Raw genomic sequence first — 15254 nt, 5'->3', positions numbered from 1 at the left:
GTAATAATCGCGGACGAAGCGCGCGGCCAACAGCCATTAAAACAATAAAATAACAAATCTTGGCCGACACAGACTATTATTTCAGGAACGGTTTTATTGATATGTACCTACGTACTTATTTTTCATTTCCGTTTCTACTCGAACTAATCGTTGTCGTTCTCATACAAGAGCAAGCACGTTAATAGTTTTGAACAACTCTGCACGAGATACGATCGATTCCTTTAGCAGTCATTTTGTTTTAGCCGAAATTTAGTGAGAACTAAATGTTAGGGGTGCGCCCTAATTTACATTGAAATGGAAACGTGGGGGTAGGTATGCCTTTGTGACAAATTGTGTGACGCGATGCCAGCGCGGCGACTGTTTGAGCTCACGGATCTGCTGCCGTTGCTGCAGGCCGCGGGTTCATGCGTCACATCCGTCCGCCCGGGAGGTGGGAGGCACACAATGCCGTTCAAATTCAGACAGCCATAATTAACAAGTACTTTAATAGCTCAACACGAAATGTATACAAATAAACTTTTATAACACAACGTTAATATGACTTGCGCAAATAATGTCGGTAATTTGGGCCAATTCAGATTTCCTACAGATTAAAAGGAGATTACGCGATAACGAGACATTCCAGTTTATAACGTAACGAAACCGATGCGATGGCGAGATAGCGTTATTTATGCGGGGACACTTAGTTAATGGGACCCGATACTAATTAGGAACGTTCTTTGTTCCGAGGGTAACGAGTAGTGACGCGTCTGACGGGTTTCGATATCGAGTCAAGTCGAATATTAAATAATAAATAAATATACTACGACAAAACACACATCGCCATCTAGCCCCAAAGTAAGCGTAGCTTGTGTTATGGGTACTGAGATAGCTGATAATTATTTTTTTATGAATATAATACACATAAATACTTATAATATACAGACATATAATCACCCAGACACTGAAAAACATTCATGTTCATCACACAAACACTCTCCAGTTGTGGGAATCGAACCCACAGCCTTGGACTCAGAAAGCAGGGTCGCTGCCCACTGCGCCACTCGGCCGTCAAATATGAAATACATAAATAGGCTACGACAGCGATGTATAGATACTTTCATATATTTTTTATTCACTACCAGTTAGCCCTTGATTGCAATCTCAACAACTGTTAAGTGATGATGCAGTCAAAGATGGTAACAGGCTAATCAGTTACCCCGAACAGATGAGTATGGCAGTTATATTAAATCCATACCCCTAATTCCCGAATCCTGGCAGAGGCAGTGGCGTGCATAGGGTTTTTGGTCAGGGTATGCATTAAAAAAAAATAGGTACTGAACATGCTGTTTGTGATACCTATGTAGATCTTCTCATCATCTCCTATTTCCAGTATAGTATGCTCTGAGACGACCGACCAGCGAGTTTTTAAAATTGTCTGCCATTGCGGCAATTACATTAAAATAATGTTTTTTAATGTAAACAATAAACAAACATAGGTATTATTATAAATAAATAATGAAGCAAAAAACTGATCACTGCTATTCGCCTGTTTATGTAAGTCAGTCAGAGCTCTTTTTACGTGCCGCTCCTTGTAGGTGCATTCCTTCCTTTACGAATAATCTCAATTAAACGTTAGTTAAGAATTAGCTCTAAACTTACCTACATTTTCCAAGCGCACTAAACCATCAGATCACACGCCGAATATAAGAACTTTCTTACACTAAGAATATTCCTCACAATCATTTACAAACAGTACACTGTCACAAAGGTTAATGTTAACAATAATAATTGTAACTACATATTTACAAATAACCGTACAGCAAACGACAAAAACAGTATTTAATTCTAATTCGGTCAATTTAAGTTGTTATGACAGAAGGCAAAAGGTAAACAATAATGGCGCTTAGCGATCGCCAGCGATAATGAGAATATCATAGTCAAAATATGTCCGTAATATTTTCTTAGTACACAAATGCTATTAAAAGTTGTCATTTGAACAATAAATTAAAAGAATATTACTTCATAAGTTACCAATGGCACCTGGTACACGTTAATTATTTATTTAACATAATTCGGCAACTTTTAATTTGGTTAATTCAATATACTTTTTGAACAAATTAGGTACTTATAAATTTCTAAAGACCTTGAATGTAATGAAATTTATTGATAAATTTTTTAATTACAAAAAAGAATTATTGCCGTTTAAAACAATAACAAACAAAGCAAATTAAATGTGCTTATAATAAAACAAAGCATGCATTTGGATTTCTAATTTCCGTAAGCAGTGCTTTTAAGATTTGCACACAAGCGAAATCCCTATACTGGAAACCTGGAAAGCTGGCACACATAGAAAGAGCCAAATATTGTGTAAGCACGCACGCGATTATATCACTACACACCAGAACTTCCTTGTGGGCTAACGCACACAAGTAACGAGAGATGCATTCAGTCGCCGTGCTTCTATGGAGACCGCGGCGGCGCGGCGCATTAATTTAGCGACGAATAAACGATTTACCCGGCAATGGATACTTAATCGTGAAAACCCCAGCTAATATTATGAGATTTAAATTATATTTCAAGCGTTACTTTTTATTTAGGGATACTGTTTACAACTCAAAATTAAAATATAATCGAAATATTATGCAGTTTGTCTATTTTAGTTCTAAGCCATGACACGGGACTTGTCCATTGATTTACATAGAAGTGCGGCCGGTTTTAACTAGATGGCGGTTTTATAGTTTTCTATGAATTGTTTAATTTTTTTTCAATCTTTATATTTTAGGTCGTCCTTATGGTCTGAGAGGCCCTGAGGTCAGGGTATGCACTGCTTATTTGCATCTATGAGATGCACGCCACTGGGCAGAGGTTATTAGAAAATGTTCTATTTTTAAATTTCCCCTAGTATAGTATGCTGGGATATACTGGCTAATATGCTGGCTTCATCCGTGGCTAGTTACCACGCTACTGACAAAGAGGTGCCGCTAAGCGATTTAGTAATTGTAGTTTACGTTAATGTTTACTGCCACTTCAGCCGAAATAAATTCCATACGAATTCCTAAACACTTTTGGCAGTGTCAAGCTAGGGATGCAAACCACTTTAATCAAATCGATGTTTAATTACTAACAGAGTGAAGTGAATTGCTCTTTTTAAAGGTATTGTATACATATGGATAGATAATATTCAAAGGTAATAAATGTACTCACATACTGTTGAAGCCGCGCCGGGTCGCACCACATGTAACAAACAGAGAATACGCTCGATTAGCCGCAAGTAAATAAATAAATAATATAATAAATAAATATACTACAACAATACATACATCGCCATTCAGCCCCAAAGTAAGTGTAGCTTGTGTTATGGGTACTAAGATAACTGATGAATATTTATATGAATAATATGCATAAATACTTAGAATATACATATAAACACCCAGGCAGCAGGAAAAACATTCATGCTCATCACACAAACATTTTCCAGTTGTGGGAATCGAACCCACGGCCTTCGACTCAGAAAGCAGGGTCTCTGCAAACTGCGCCAATCGGCCGTCAAAGTAAGACATTCATGAATAGAGACTTCTGTTTCTTCAAATGGATACAAATCGCGGGTGATGGAGAGAGCTACGCTCGAAGTATCTATAAGTTGATGGGCACAAGCCGGCACGTTGTAGGTAGTTTTAATTGCATTGTTGCTAAGTGTTGCTCTGTTTAAAGGCGAGTGCTCAGGTTCGACTACCGGCAGGGGAAATTTGGAACTTTATAATTTCTGAGTTTTCTCTGGTCTGGTCTTGTGGGAGGCTTTGGCCGTGGCTAGTTACCAAACCTACCGACAAAGACGTGCCGCTAAACAATTCAGTGTTCCGGTGCGATGTCGTGAAGAAATCGATTAGGGGTAAGACTCCTATACTCCCTAACAGGTTAGCCCTCTAAAATCTAAGACTGCATCATCACTTACCACCAGGTGAGATTGCAGGGCTAACTTGTAGTGGAATAAAAAAACCTTAAAATCACGTAGGCCATCAGCTTTGTCAATCTATTATTAACAGTAACAATGAAAATAAAACGACAATAATATTAAATAGTATACTACGTATAAACTATCTGCAGTCTAAAGCGACATTAACGTACTTGTAATATTTTAATTGGACTTGGTCCGTCAATTAATTGTTATTATAAAAAGGATAAGCGATCAGAAAAAAATATATAGCAGCAAATACTGCGAGTACCTTATATGCGAAGTCTCAAACTACAAGAGTATCTTCAAGATTAAAGAAGACGTATTGTGTCGAACCCCCGTAACGTGACTAAGAGTAAGAAGAAAAAGAAGAAAGTGCTGCTAGTAGCGGCTAGTGGAGTACCTACTAGCGAGGGCGAGCGAGAAGGCGAGTAGGATCTCAGCCCGATGTCACGACGATCGCGCGATAACTCAGGACGAGATAAAACTGAGATTAGTGATAACTCCGACACGCGCGTGTTAGGAAATAGGGAATTACAGCACTTTATCTATGATAAACCCGATGATTATATTAAATATATCAACAAATCATAGTTTGTATACTCATTGATAATGTATTGAAAATAGAATAATGGACTTTAGTAGACTGTCAAATAAAAGTATAGGATCTATGGCGGGAGACGCGAGTTTGACAAGTTAGATTGGCGGCAAAAGAAAAGTGAGGACGGATTTAAATTAATGAATTGAGAATAGAAGATTAAGTAAAGTATTGTGGATAGAACGTTACAAATTGGGAATAGATGATTTATAATGGAAACGACATACTTAACGAAATATTGTTGTGGCAAAACAAGAGTCGTATATACTGGTGATGGAGTTGAGATAAGTTGTTAAAAGTTGTTGGTACTATGGTTGTACCTGATGTAGCATCAGATAAGTATATCTCTTATATCCTTTGGGTTATTCAGGTATCATATATGGAGCCCTAGCATTATTTCATACAGATAGCTTATGTAGCATACGTTGCTCTATACAAACAATTTGTTTCAAAAGTCCTGATGTTATAAGTGATAATAGTAGTTATGTTTGACCTGTCTTATATGTCTTGTATCAAAGGGCCTAGCGTTATAACATATGATAATGTTGTAATTGTGTTTATAAGTCTTGTTTTAATTGATTGAATAAAAGAGCAACGGTAGAGTTTCTTGCCAGTGGTCTTTTCTGCCGAAGACAGCATTCCGAACTGGTAGTAGAGTCATTTGAAGGTAATAAGTAATATGAATTATAGAGAAGCCTAATATACAGTATTAGAGTCAGTCTAGTTGTTTTATTTCACTCCTTGGGAAGTCAGGTTTATAGAGTACAGACCCACAACACTGCTCTAAAGCAGGTTGGTGGGCTTTAATGATGTCTTTTATAAAATGAATACTTTAATATAAGAAACTAGGTATTTAGCTTCAATAATACTGTTAATTAATGAAAGATCTAAGTGCCATCCTGAACATTGTGGGTATTGAAGTGAATATTTGAATACCTTGCCCTTCCATTATCTATATTTTTTTAGCATCAGAAGTGGGATCCTATTCATGTCCAATTTATGCCTTTCTCTAATGCAGATTTACTTTTTTTAGAACCATCCCGTCAAATGTGGACATAGTAAAGAGTTTGATGTTTTTAATGATGCCTCAACTTTTTGCTGCTATGTGCTGAAACAGAAACACTCTGGAGACAAAGCACCATGCTTGTTGAAATTCTATATAAGGATATGTGGTCCGGAGAACCAATTGATGTGATATTTTTATTTTTTATTTTTGTTGTTTCTACTTTGCAAAGATAGTACTTATTATTTGAAACTGGCCTAGTGGCTCTTTTTTACTTGGAGTCAAAAATAGATTTGATTTATATTTCTTTTGTTTGTTATAAACCAACTAGTCAAGTTAGCCAAACAGAATGTGTGATAAGTTGGATTAATTTGAATTATCAAGTTTTATTTAATTAATCAGGTTAGCCAAATGGAATTTGTGGTAAGTTTTATTTTATTAGACTGTCCAGGTTAAAATAATTTAACTGGTCAGGTTAGCCGAACGGAATGTGTAATAGATTTTTCTTTTGATTCTTATTTATTACATACAAGATTTCAAGTTTATATTGAGCAACTAGTCAGGTTAGCCGAGCTGTTAACTTTTATTTAGGAACTTTTCTATGTACTTCGAGATCGAAGTACTTGTCAGGAAAGCCGAGATAGGAGAGATTATGTAAATTATTCAGAAAATATAAAAGAATACACATAAAACAAAACAAAAAAAAAAACAAAAAAAAAAAAAAAAATTTTTGTTGGTAGAATAGAATAGAATATGATTATGTATCAGAACAATACATATAAGGAAAATTACTACTGAATAGCTAAATGAAATAGTTTAGTGTCTATGTTGGATTGTGCGAAGAAAATAATTGGGAGTCAGCTTAAATGTTATGGGTTAGGTTAGTAATCTTTCAGTATGATGGTTAGAGAAGTTCTTAAAATTATCTAAGAATAAATACAAATATAAACTAAATTAATGTTGCTGCTGCAAAGGAAAATATATTAGTTGCATTATAAATAATTATATTATACTTAGGTCTACAGTTGTTTAAATTTTCAATTTCTATTTGAAATTTTAATAGTCCTTGTATGATAAATGATTCTGTTAAACGGGTGATTTTATTGATGTATAGATTGAAATAATCTTTGAATAATAGAAATAACAATTGAACATATACCTTGGCTTTTATGATGAGATGATAAAAAAAAAAAGATGTAAACTAATAGAAATAATTCCATCTTAGCGTTTTTATATTTATCTTATATATTACTTGACTTGGACAGTGGAAAAAATATGAATATCACCAGTGGGTGATGATGTTATTGATATCACTTGAGAGTGATGATGATGTGGATATCACCAGTGGGTGATGATGTTATTGATATCACTTGAGAGTGATGATGTTGTTGATATCCACCAGTGGGTGATGATGTTATTGATATCACTTGAGAGTGATGATGTTGTTGATATCACCAGTGGGTGTTGGTGTTTTGGTATATATTGGTTTGACTATTAGACTGTACTTATTGCATCTGTGACTAAATGAGACTAACAATGCAAATAACAGAATTGAGGAGAAATACAATTATGTGTATATTTTGATAAAGTTGGACTGGAGGCAAATGGATGAATTGTTTGAGATTTATATTGAGATGGAAATATTTGGATTATGATTATACATGTTAAAATGTACAAGATAAATGAAAATGAGTATTTTTGATTTACATTGTTGAAAATTAATCATTTATTTTTTTTACTTTAATAGAAGTATTTCATTGTTATAATATGTTAAATGGTGTGGAATTTTGATGAAAATTTTTTTTTTGGTCTCTTTCACTTTAATTATAAAATGTTATGATTATGCCTATCTTTTGATAAAATATTGTTTACAGTTTATTGATAAAAGTGTATACAGAATGTAACTGATTTGATGATTTTTTATGCTTATATACCATTTGAACTAATGTTATAGAGGTGTACATAAGATGATGTACTTATAAGGATGTTCTTTGAACCTAAAGACTTATGATACAAAACATATACCTACAAAAGAATAACCCTATGTACTTCGAGAACGAAGTACTTGTCAGAATGGCCGTGTTAGGAAATAGGGAATTACAGCACTTTATCTATGATAAACCCGATGATTATATTAAATATATCAACAAATCATAGTTTGTATACTCATTGATAATGTATTGAAAATAGAATAATGGACTTTAGTAGACTGTCAAATAAAAGTATAGGATCTATGGCGGGAGACGCGAGTTTGACAAGTTAGATTGGCGGCAAAAGAAAAGTGAGGACGGATTTAAATTAATGAATTGAGAATAGAAGATTAAGTAAAGTATTGTGGATAGAACGTTACAAATTGGGAATAGATGATTTATAATGGAAACGACATACTTAACGAAATATTGTTGTGGCAAAACAAGAGTCGTATATACTGGTGATGGAGTTGAGATAAGTTGTTAAAAGTTGTTGGTACTATGGTTGTACCTGATGTAGCATCAGATAAGTATATCTCTTATATCCTTTGGGTTATTCAGGTATCATATATGGAGCCCTAGCATTATTTCATACAGATAGCTTATGTAGCATACGTTGCTCTATACAAACAATTTGTTTCAAAAGTCCTGATGTTATAAGTGATAATAGTAGTTATGTTTGACCTGTCTTATATGTCTTGTATCAAAGGGCCTAGCGTTATAACATATGATAATGTTGTAATTGTGTTTATAAGTCTTGTTTTAATTGATTGAATAAAAGAGCAACGGTAGAGTTTCTTGCCAGTGGTCTTTTCTGCCGAAGACAGCATTCCGAACTGGTAGTAGAGTCATTTGAAGGTAATAAGTAATATGAATTATAGAGAAGCCTAATATACAGTATTAGAGTCAGTCTAGTTGTTTTATTTCACTCCTTGGGAAGTCAGGTTTATAGAGTACAGACCCACAACACTGCTCTAAAGCAGGTTGGTGGGCTTTAATGATGTCTTTTATAAAATGAATACTTTAATATAAGAAACTAGGTATTTAGCTTCAATAATACTGTTAATTAATGAAAGATCTAAGTGCCATCCTGAACATTGTGGGTATTGAAGTGAATATTTGAATACCTTGCCCTTCCATTATCTATATTTTTTTAGCACGCGCGTCAAGAATAAAACGCTACAAGTTTCCCCAAAAACCTGTTCCCTTAATACAACAAAGTCCTTAGATATTTATTAAGCGTAATTCGTATCATTAGCTTTGAGGGTTCCGTGCTAACGATCATTCATTTACTGGCGTGTTTCACACGCCACGCTCTTTGCAAGCATTGTAGGTCTTATTATTGTTGTGTATGAAAATTAAATAGTTAAAAAAAACTAAAAAACACGCTTCGTATAAAAATAAGACTAATTTCTACGTTTTAGTGTAGTTTATTATTTTTATTCGAGCCAAATTAAACGGTAACCCATTCACAATCAAATTTTTTAATATTATATAAATCAGCTAAAGAAATTTTTGGAAAATAAAATCACCATTATTCCTGGCTTATCTTGATGACAAACAACAAAAGATGAAAATGATATAAATAAACAAAAATCCTATTTTGCTAATTGAAAAATTGAATTAAATCTTATCAAATTAGTGTTATTGTCACCGGTCATCTGAATATCTACAAAGTTTGAACGAAATCAGACCGTTGACCGTAGGGCAAAATTTAGTCCAAAGGTTACATACAAACAAACTAACATACAGGTGAACAGAATATAAAGCGTGTAAAAAGGGGATTTTTTGACAATTTGCAAAACTTTTCAAAAGGAGCAATACTTGCAAAAGCAGCTCTTTACCTTTTTGCAAAATGCTTTTACAAATTACTTTTTTCATTAGCACGGCAGAAAATACTATTCTAAAGAAAAAAAAACAACACGAACTTCAGCGGAACGCAGTGTGCGTTAATTATAGTCTATGAATATGGCCCGTTTCTGTTTCTTTAAACTATCTATATTATAAGCATCAGGGAAGATATTGCGATCGAATTTATTACGACTCAATTTAAATTGTATCAGGACAATGTAACTGCCGCTTAGTTCTCTTTGGATGCATAGTTTAAAGAAATGCACGCGGCGATTTTGATGTTTTGTCATTTAACTTAGTAATCGAAAGAACCCTAAAACGAACATCTAAGTCCTCGGGCGTTTCCGGGTCAGGCGGCGCGGCGGGTGAACTCACTAATTTATTGTGCTCTGAGCTAATAAATTCAGAAGTGGGATTACTGCGGCGCAAACCGAAGCTTTATAATTCGGTATAAATCTCTTCACTTTGACAATCGCAGCACTAATTGAAGAAGTGGCCTCTGTGGCGCTCAATTGCGTCGTTCATTGTAGATACAGTGCATACGTAAAAATTCCCGAATGGGTACCGCCAGGGGCATCTGCTCCTGATTGTACCCACTAGGGAATTCCCCTTAAAGCCAGGCAGATCCGTTCCTAGAACGGCGTGCAGAACTTGGTGATCAACTAATAAGTAGGTACATACAAATTAACTTTTTATGTCCTTGATTGATGATTTGCTGAGGTCTTTTCATTTTGATGATCTGATAAGTAAATTGCCTCCTCAGAAACCTAGGTAAACGACAATTTGTGAATAACCCCCCAATATATTGTCACTCTCAGATGCATGTTATGACGTAACGACGCTGATTGACACCAATTTACTTGATCTTTCGATATTTTTCAATGCAGTAATGTTTCTTAGGTCTCAGGCAACCAGATATCAGATCCGCCCCTCCGTACCACTGGTTGAAATTATCACGTACGCTGACCTCACCGACGCAGCAGACAAGTTCGAGTGGCAATAAAGTTAAATAAACTGTAAATCGTTACTCGTCGGTCATTTTATTTTGGGGTTTCTTAAAGAGCAATGTTGTGTTCGGCACCGGACGAAGCGGCGTTAACGAAGCCGCCGCAGGAACTTGGGACCGTTTGGTTTTTAGGTCGTTTTGTGTCGGCGCGTAGGCACCTCGCCTGTGAACCCCCGTGAGGCCAAAGCGTACACGCCGACCATATACTGACTAGTCGTTCCGGTGATGCCGAGGTGGGGTCTAAGTACTAGACCAGCTACCGGGAAATGAAAGACCTGCAACGAGCGAGATCCGATCCGACAGAGTATCCCACACGCTTGGCGTGGATCGACCGTAGAGAGTGAGCGGACCAGAGAACTGCTGCGAGGACTTTACTCATGAGTGCAAGTGTTGTTACTCTGCATTTTCACATAAGCTCTGCGCGTGTCGCCGCTCGCCAGCCACTAATCACGCGACATAAGCCCGGCTTAGCTCGTCTCCTTTTAATCGCATCCGAAATCCACTCGGACACGCATATCAATTTGCTGTCAAACCACATACCTAGGCGAAGAGACGACGGTGTATTCGAACCCCCGGAAACCCTGCCAGTAGTTAATAGCTTTTTTTAGTAACAATTGAATATAGCTGATTTACAAACACACTTGCGGTATGATTGAGACTAACATCGAGCGGGCTTGCCTAGATGATGCATATTCACTATTTATTTGAATATAGGTACTCTATTTATAGCTGACGCGGTAAACTACAGTCCGTAGGGCTCATTATACAAATCTTTGCGGAGAAAGCAAAAGCATTTCGTACGTGTCCATATTATGATACCAACAAATTAAGGGTGCAGATCCCTACGATTCCACGCGGTTTCGCTGCTAAAATGGTGTTGAGGAAACTTTCTTTAATACATTTAATGGAGACCGATATAAGGGCAACCTTGCTCTAAGGTCTTTGTCAGTGATATCCAATAATGTAGAGAACGGTCACAAGTGAAAGGTATTACACGCGGTTTCCGCACGTACTCTTGTTCTGGGTCGAAAAATGCACCAAAATCAGTTTAACCGTGTAGAAGTGATTGAAAAACAAACGTTTTTTCTGAGCTTTGAATTTAGATAATAATAAGAAATTTTGGTTGACTTTTATCGGACGAGATTATGAAAAATTGCGCGACTAGCACAAACAAAGACCAAGATAGATTTAGGCACTGTTTATGCAATCACACAACATAACATCACGACTGTACACTCGAAAAGGTTACGCAGATATATTCATTGTATCGGGATACACCAACATTTGCTAACAAAGTCAAACATACTAGTTGCATATTTTTTCACGAATAGAATCTAGTTGTAGCACAAAGTAGGTGTGTAAGCTTGTTTTATACAAAAATAAATATAGTACTCATTATTTGGTAAGTAGGTATAACATTTACCTTAGATGTTACTTTTTTTTTAAGTAAAACTTCTGTAGGCGCGACTCAGGGAGTAACTCAGATTTTTTTCTGACGGAAGTAACGCTTACGTCAGACGTCTGTGTAGTTTCCGCTATTTAAAAATAATAATTTGTATTGGTCCTAAGTATATGTCATATACTCCACGCTTCTTGACTTATACGCCAGCAAAGTTTTACTTCAATCGCAGACGCTTTTTTTTTGTACTAGATAAGTTTAGTGCGACCACTGCCCGCGGCGCCGCGAGCTCCCGGCCTCGCGGAGACGATGCTAATTAGCGAGACGTATGGCCGCTCCTAATTGACGAACATGCAAACGCAATCAATGCGACGCGCTGCCGGATGCGACCCGGGACGGCGCGGGGCCGGCAAGATCGCGGCCGGGCGGGCGGGCGGCCTACACACCTAGATACATACTTATTTAACTTACTACAGTTATACCCGTTTTTACTAACGACAAACAAGGTAAACCCTTAGTAAGTAAAGCCAAATAAAAGAAGATTTCTATGTATTTTATCGTCATCATCATCATAGTCACGCTAAAATCCACGTTCTTGGACCGCTTTCCAGCGGCTCCCTGCCGATCGTTTGATGTCGTCTGTCCACCTCGTTGGGAGGCGACCTACGCTGCGTTATAACGTCCATCGATTCCCAGAGCTATGTGCCCTACCCATTTCCACTTCAGCTTTGCGACTCGCAAAGCTGAAGTGGAAATGCGAGCTATTAGGTATGATTAGGCATACATAGTTTACCATTCACACCGGACTTCAATGAAGTAGAAGATGATAAACTAACGAAGGACCTAACGTCGCACTTACCACGCCCTTACGTTTTTCCGCGTACAACTCTCATTCACACTGTACAAGTCTAAACAGCTACTGTTAACACATCTTCAGATCTTACTATTTCACGGAATATTGAAATAAAAATTAGCATCAACATCACCGCCTGTACTTAATAATTAATCTTTTACCTTTATAATATTTAAAGAGCAGAGACAGATATCAGAAATTATATACTTACACCCTGCAGAGCGCGAGCGAACGGCGAGGCGAAGGCGGCACATGGAAAGAAAGAGAACATCAGTATTGCGACAGGAGGTGCTGCGGCGAAGTACCTACAGTCCCGGGCACATCCCAGCACATGCCCGCACGCCGCCAGCTTCCGTTCAGGCACTCACCGTGAAAGGGTCCTGTAACAAAGAAGCGTCTGTTAGCTCAGCGGACAGCGGAACTAGATGCCTACCTAAGTCAAAAGTAATACCGACATATTCTCTTCTAGATAGCTAGCTCTTTAAGAGTTTTACGTAGGTTTCACGTTCTTGCAAATAGCAATAAATAAAATTGCATTCTAGAAGTCGTCGAGTTCATCACAAATTTGTTGTTATACATTTCTTTAAATGTATGTTACGATCACTTTAAGTGATAATGCCGTCTTTGCACTCAAACACTCTGTATTGTTTTGTTGCAATCAAGTTATTCTATTTATCCATATAATTTTTTTACCTTTACTTGGAGGAAAAATGAGTATAAATTAGTCATCATCATCATCATATCAACCCACTAAAGGGCACGGGTCTCCTGCCAGAATGAGAAGGGTTTAAGGCCGTTGTCCACCTTGCTGACCTAGTGCGGTTTGGAGGACTTCACACAAGTTCGAGAACATTAACTTTTAGGAATGCAGGTTTCCTCCACCGTTCAAGTATGTGATATTTTAATTGCTTAAAACACTTTGACGGCCGATTGTCGCAGTTTGCAGCGACTGAGGGTTCAAGGCCGTGGGTTCGATTCCCACTGCTGGAAAATGTTTGTGTGATGAGCATGAATATTTTTCAGTGCCTGGGTGTTTATATGTTTATTCTAAGTATTTATGTAAACTAGAGGTCCCTCGCGACGTCGTCCGCGCAAAAGTTTACCTTAAAAGATAGACATGCTGCCGCCTGTCCCAAGCTTTTTTTAGAACTGATAAAGGGAAAAACTTTTTCATGCGTGATTTTATCGAAACTTTAACCGTTTACGCAGCGCACGTGGCGTAAGCTAAGTGGCCGATTTTAAAACATTCTTCATTGATCCTATGCTCCTTTTAGTCTTAGCGTGATGGTATATACTCTATAGCCTTCCTCGATAGATCAGCTATCCAACACTGAAAGAGTTTATCAAATCAGACTCGTACCTGAATAAATCAGCCGTTTAGTTGCAGTATAGGTAAATAACCTATATACCGACTACAGCGCCATCTTTCGGGCTGATTTGTGATTGTCGTAGTGTATTTATTTATTTATTGTTTATATTAAAACACATATAACTTAGAAAAGCTATCACTGCTCATCGTATCCCAAAATTAAGAAAAACATAGGTGTATCCGTTTAAACAGAAATTTGGTCAACCCCTATATATTTTTTCGCAATAAGAACCGATATATAGATTTCATAGATTATTATTAACAGTTTAAGTTCTTTTAACCTCATTTGGTAATACATGAACCACTGAACAGTTTGCCAGTAGGTTGCATTCCGGGCACAGCCTACCCTTTACCGCGGGAACGTTTCTTAATCACATGGGAAGTCTGCAAATTGCACGCGGACGATGATAGAATATAATAAAGGCAGTAACACACAGTTTATCGGGCGTCCATACCAGATCGCGGAGGCGTTACTGGGCAGCGATAGCAGTCATTACGAGACGCGACGTGCCGGCAGAGGGGCATTACCGCGCAGGAAGCTCCACTTACACATATTAGCGTTCATATGAGATGCACAACCAGCGAGCGGCCATTACGGGGGCATTAAGTCGACGCCTGGTACGCCCATGGCGATCGCTTGACCTCTATTATATCTGTTAGAGTTCCGCAATTCCGCGTACAGGACCGGGTTATTTTCCAATCCAAGTCCAAGCTGTTCATTAACGATCCCCTAGAACCTTTAGGCTTCCCTAGAGCCGTCGCAGTTGATAATATCTACTACGTGAAATTATTGCTCTAACTCGGTTCTCTTTAAATACATTTAAGTGACATCGTAGGATAGTAAAACCAACAAAAATCCAACTTTTGGGTTATGAGAGCCGGTGCAGAAAAACAGATTGGGTTTCGTGAAAGCGTTGAACCGCCGAAATCCACTCGGATCTGCATTGGGCGTCATTCGGGAAACTGTGGCATATTTTTGTCTTGAACAGTGCCTGGACAGTAGCCGTGGCTCCGATATATATGAGCTTGTTTCACTCACAATCCTGATAAGAAAGCTTTGAATAACTGAGTGCTGGGAACAGCTATACTACGTGATCAAACAAGGAGTAAAGAAGCTCATACGTTCCAGCGTTATTGACGAAGCTTAAAAGCTTGGGTTTTAAAGCTGGGCAAGGTACATATAGCTCAAAGGATCTATCGTAAGTTAACGTAGATAGTAAGCGGGGTCCTAAGGTGTACAATGTATACCTTTTGCGTTTGGGTGGCATCCT

General features: G+C 37.4%; 1 protein-coding gene across 2 annotated transcripts in view; it reads right to left on the bottom strand.

Moving 5' to 3' along the window:
* The window catches only part of LOC120636508 (ankyrin repeat domain-containing protein SOWAHB), a 111031-nt gene that overhangs the window by 15658 nt on the left and 80119 nt on the right, over positions 1-15254 (bottom strand). The window contains exons 5-6 of one of the 2 annotated variants that reach the window (XM_039908016.1): positions 12983-12994; positions 7571-7576 (exon numbers count right to left, since the gene is read on the bottom strand). In XM_039908016.1, coding sequence (XP_039763950.1) covers positions 7571-7576; positions 12983-12994 — 18 coding nt within the window. Of the gene's footprint in view, positions 1-7570; positions 7577-12825; positions 12829-12982; positions 12995-15254 lie in introns of both variants that reach the window. The other variant, XM_039908017.1, reaches the window with a different exon arrangement.

This window comes from Pararge aegeria, chromosome Z (genome assembly GCF_905163445.1).
Source record: "Pararge aegeria chromosome Z, ilParAegt1.1, whole genome shotgun sequence".
Classification (NCBI taxonomy): Eukaryota; Metazoa; Arthropoda; class Insecta; order Lepidoptera; family Nymphalidae; genus Pararge; species Pararge aegeria.
This window is presented reverse-complemented; position numbering and strand designations above follow the sequence as displayed.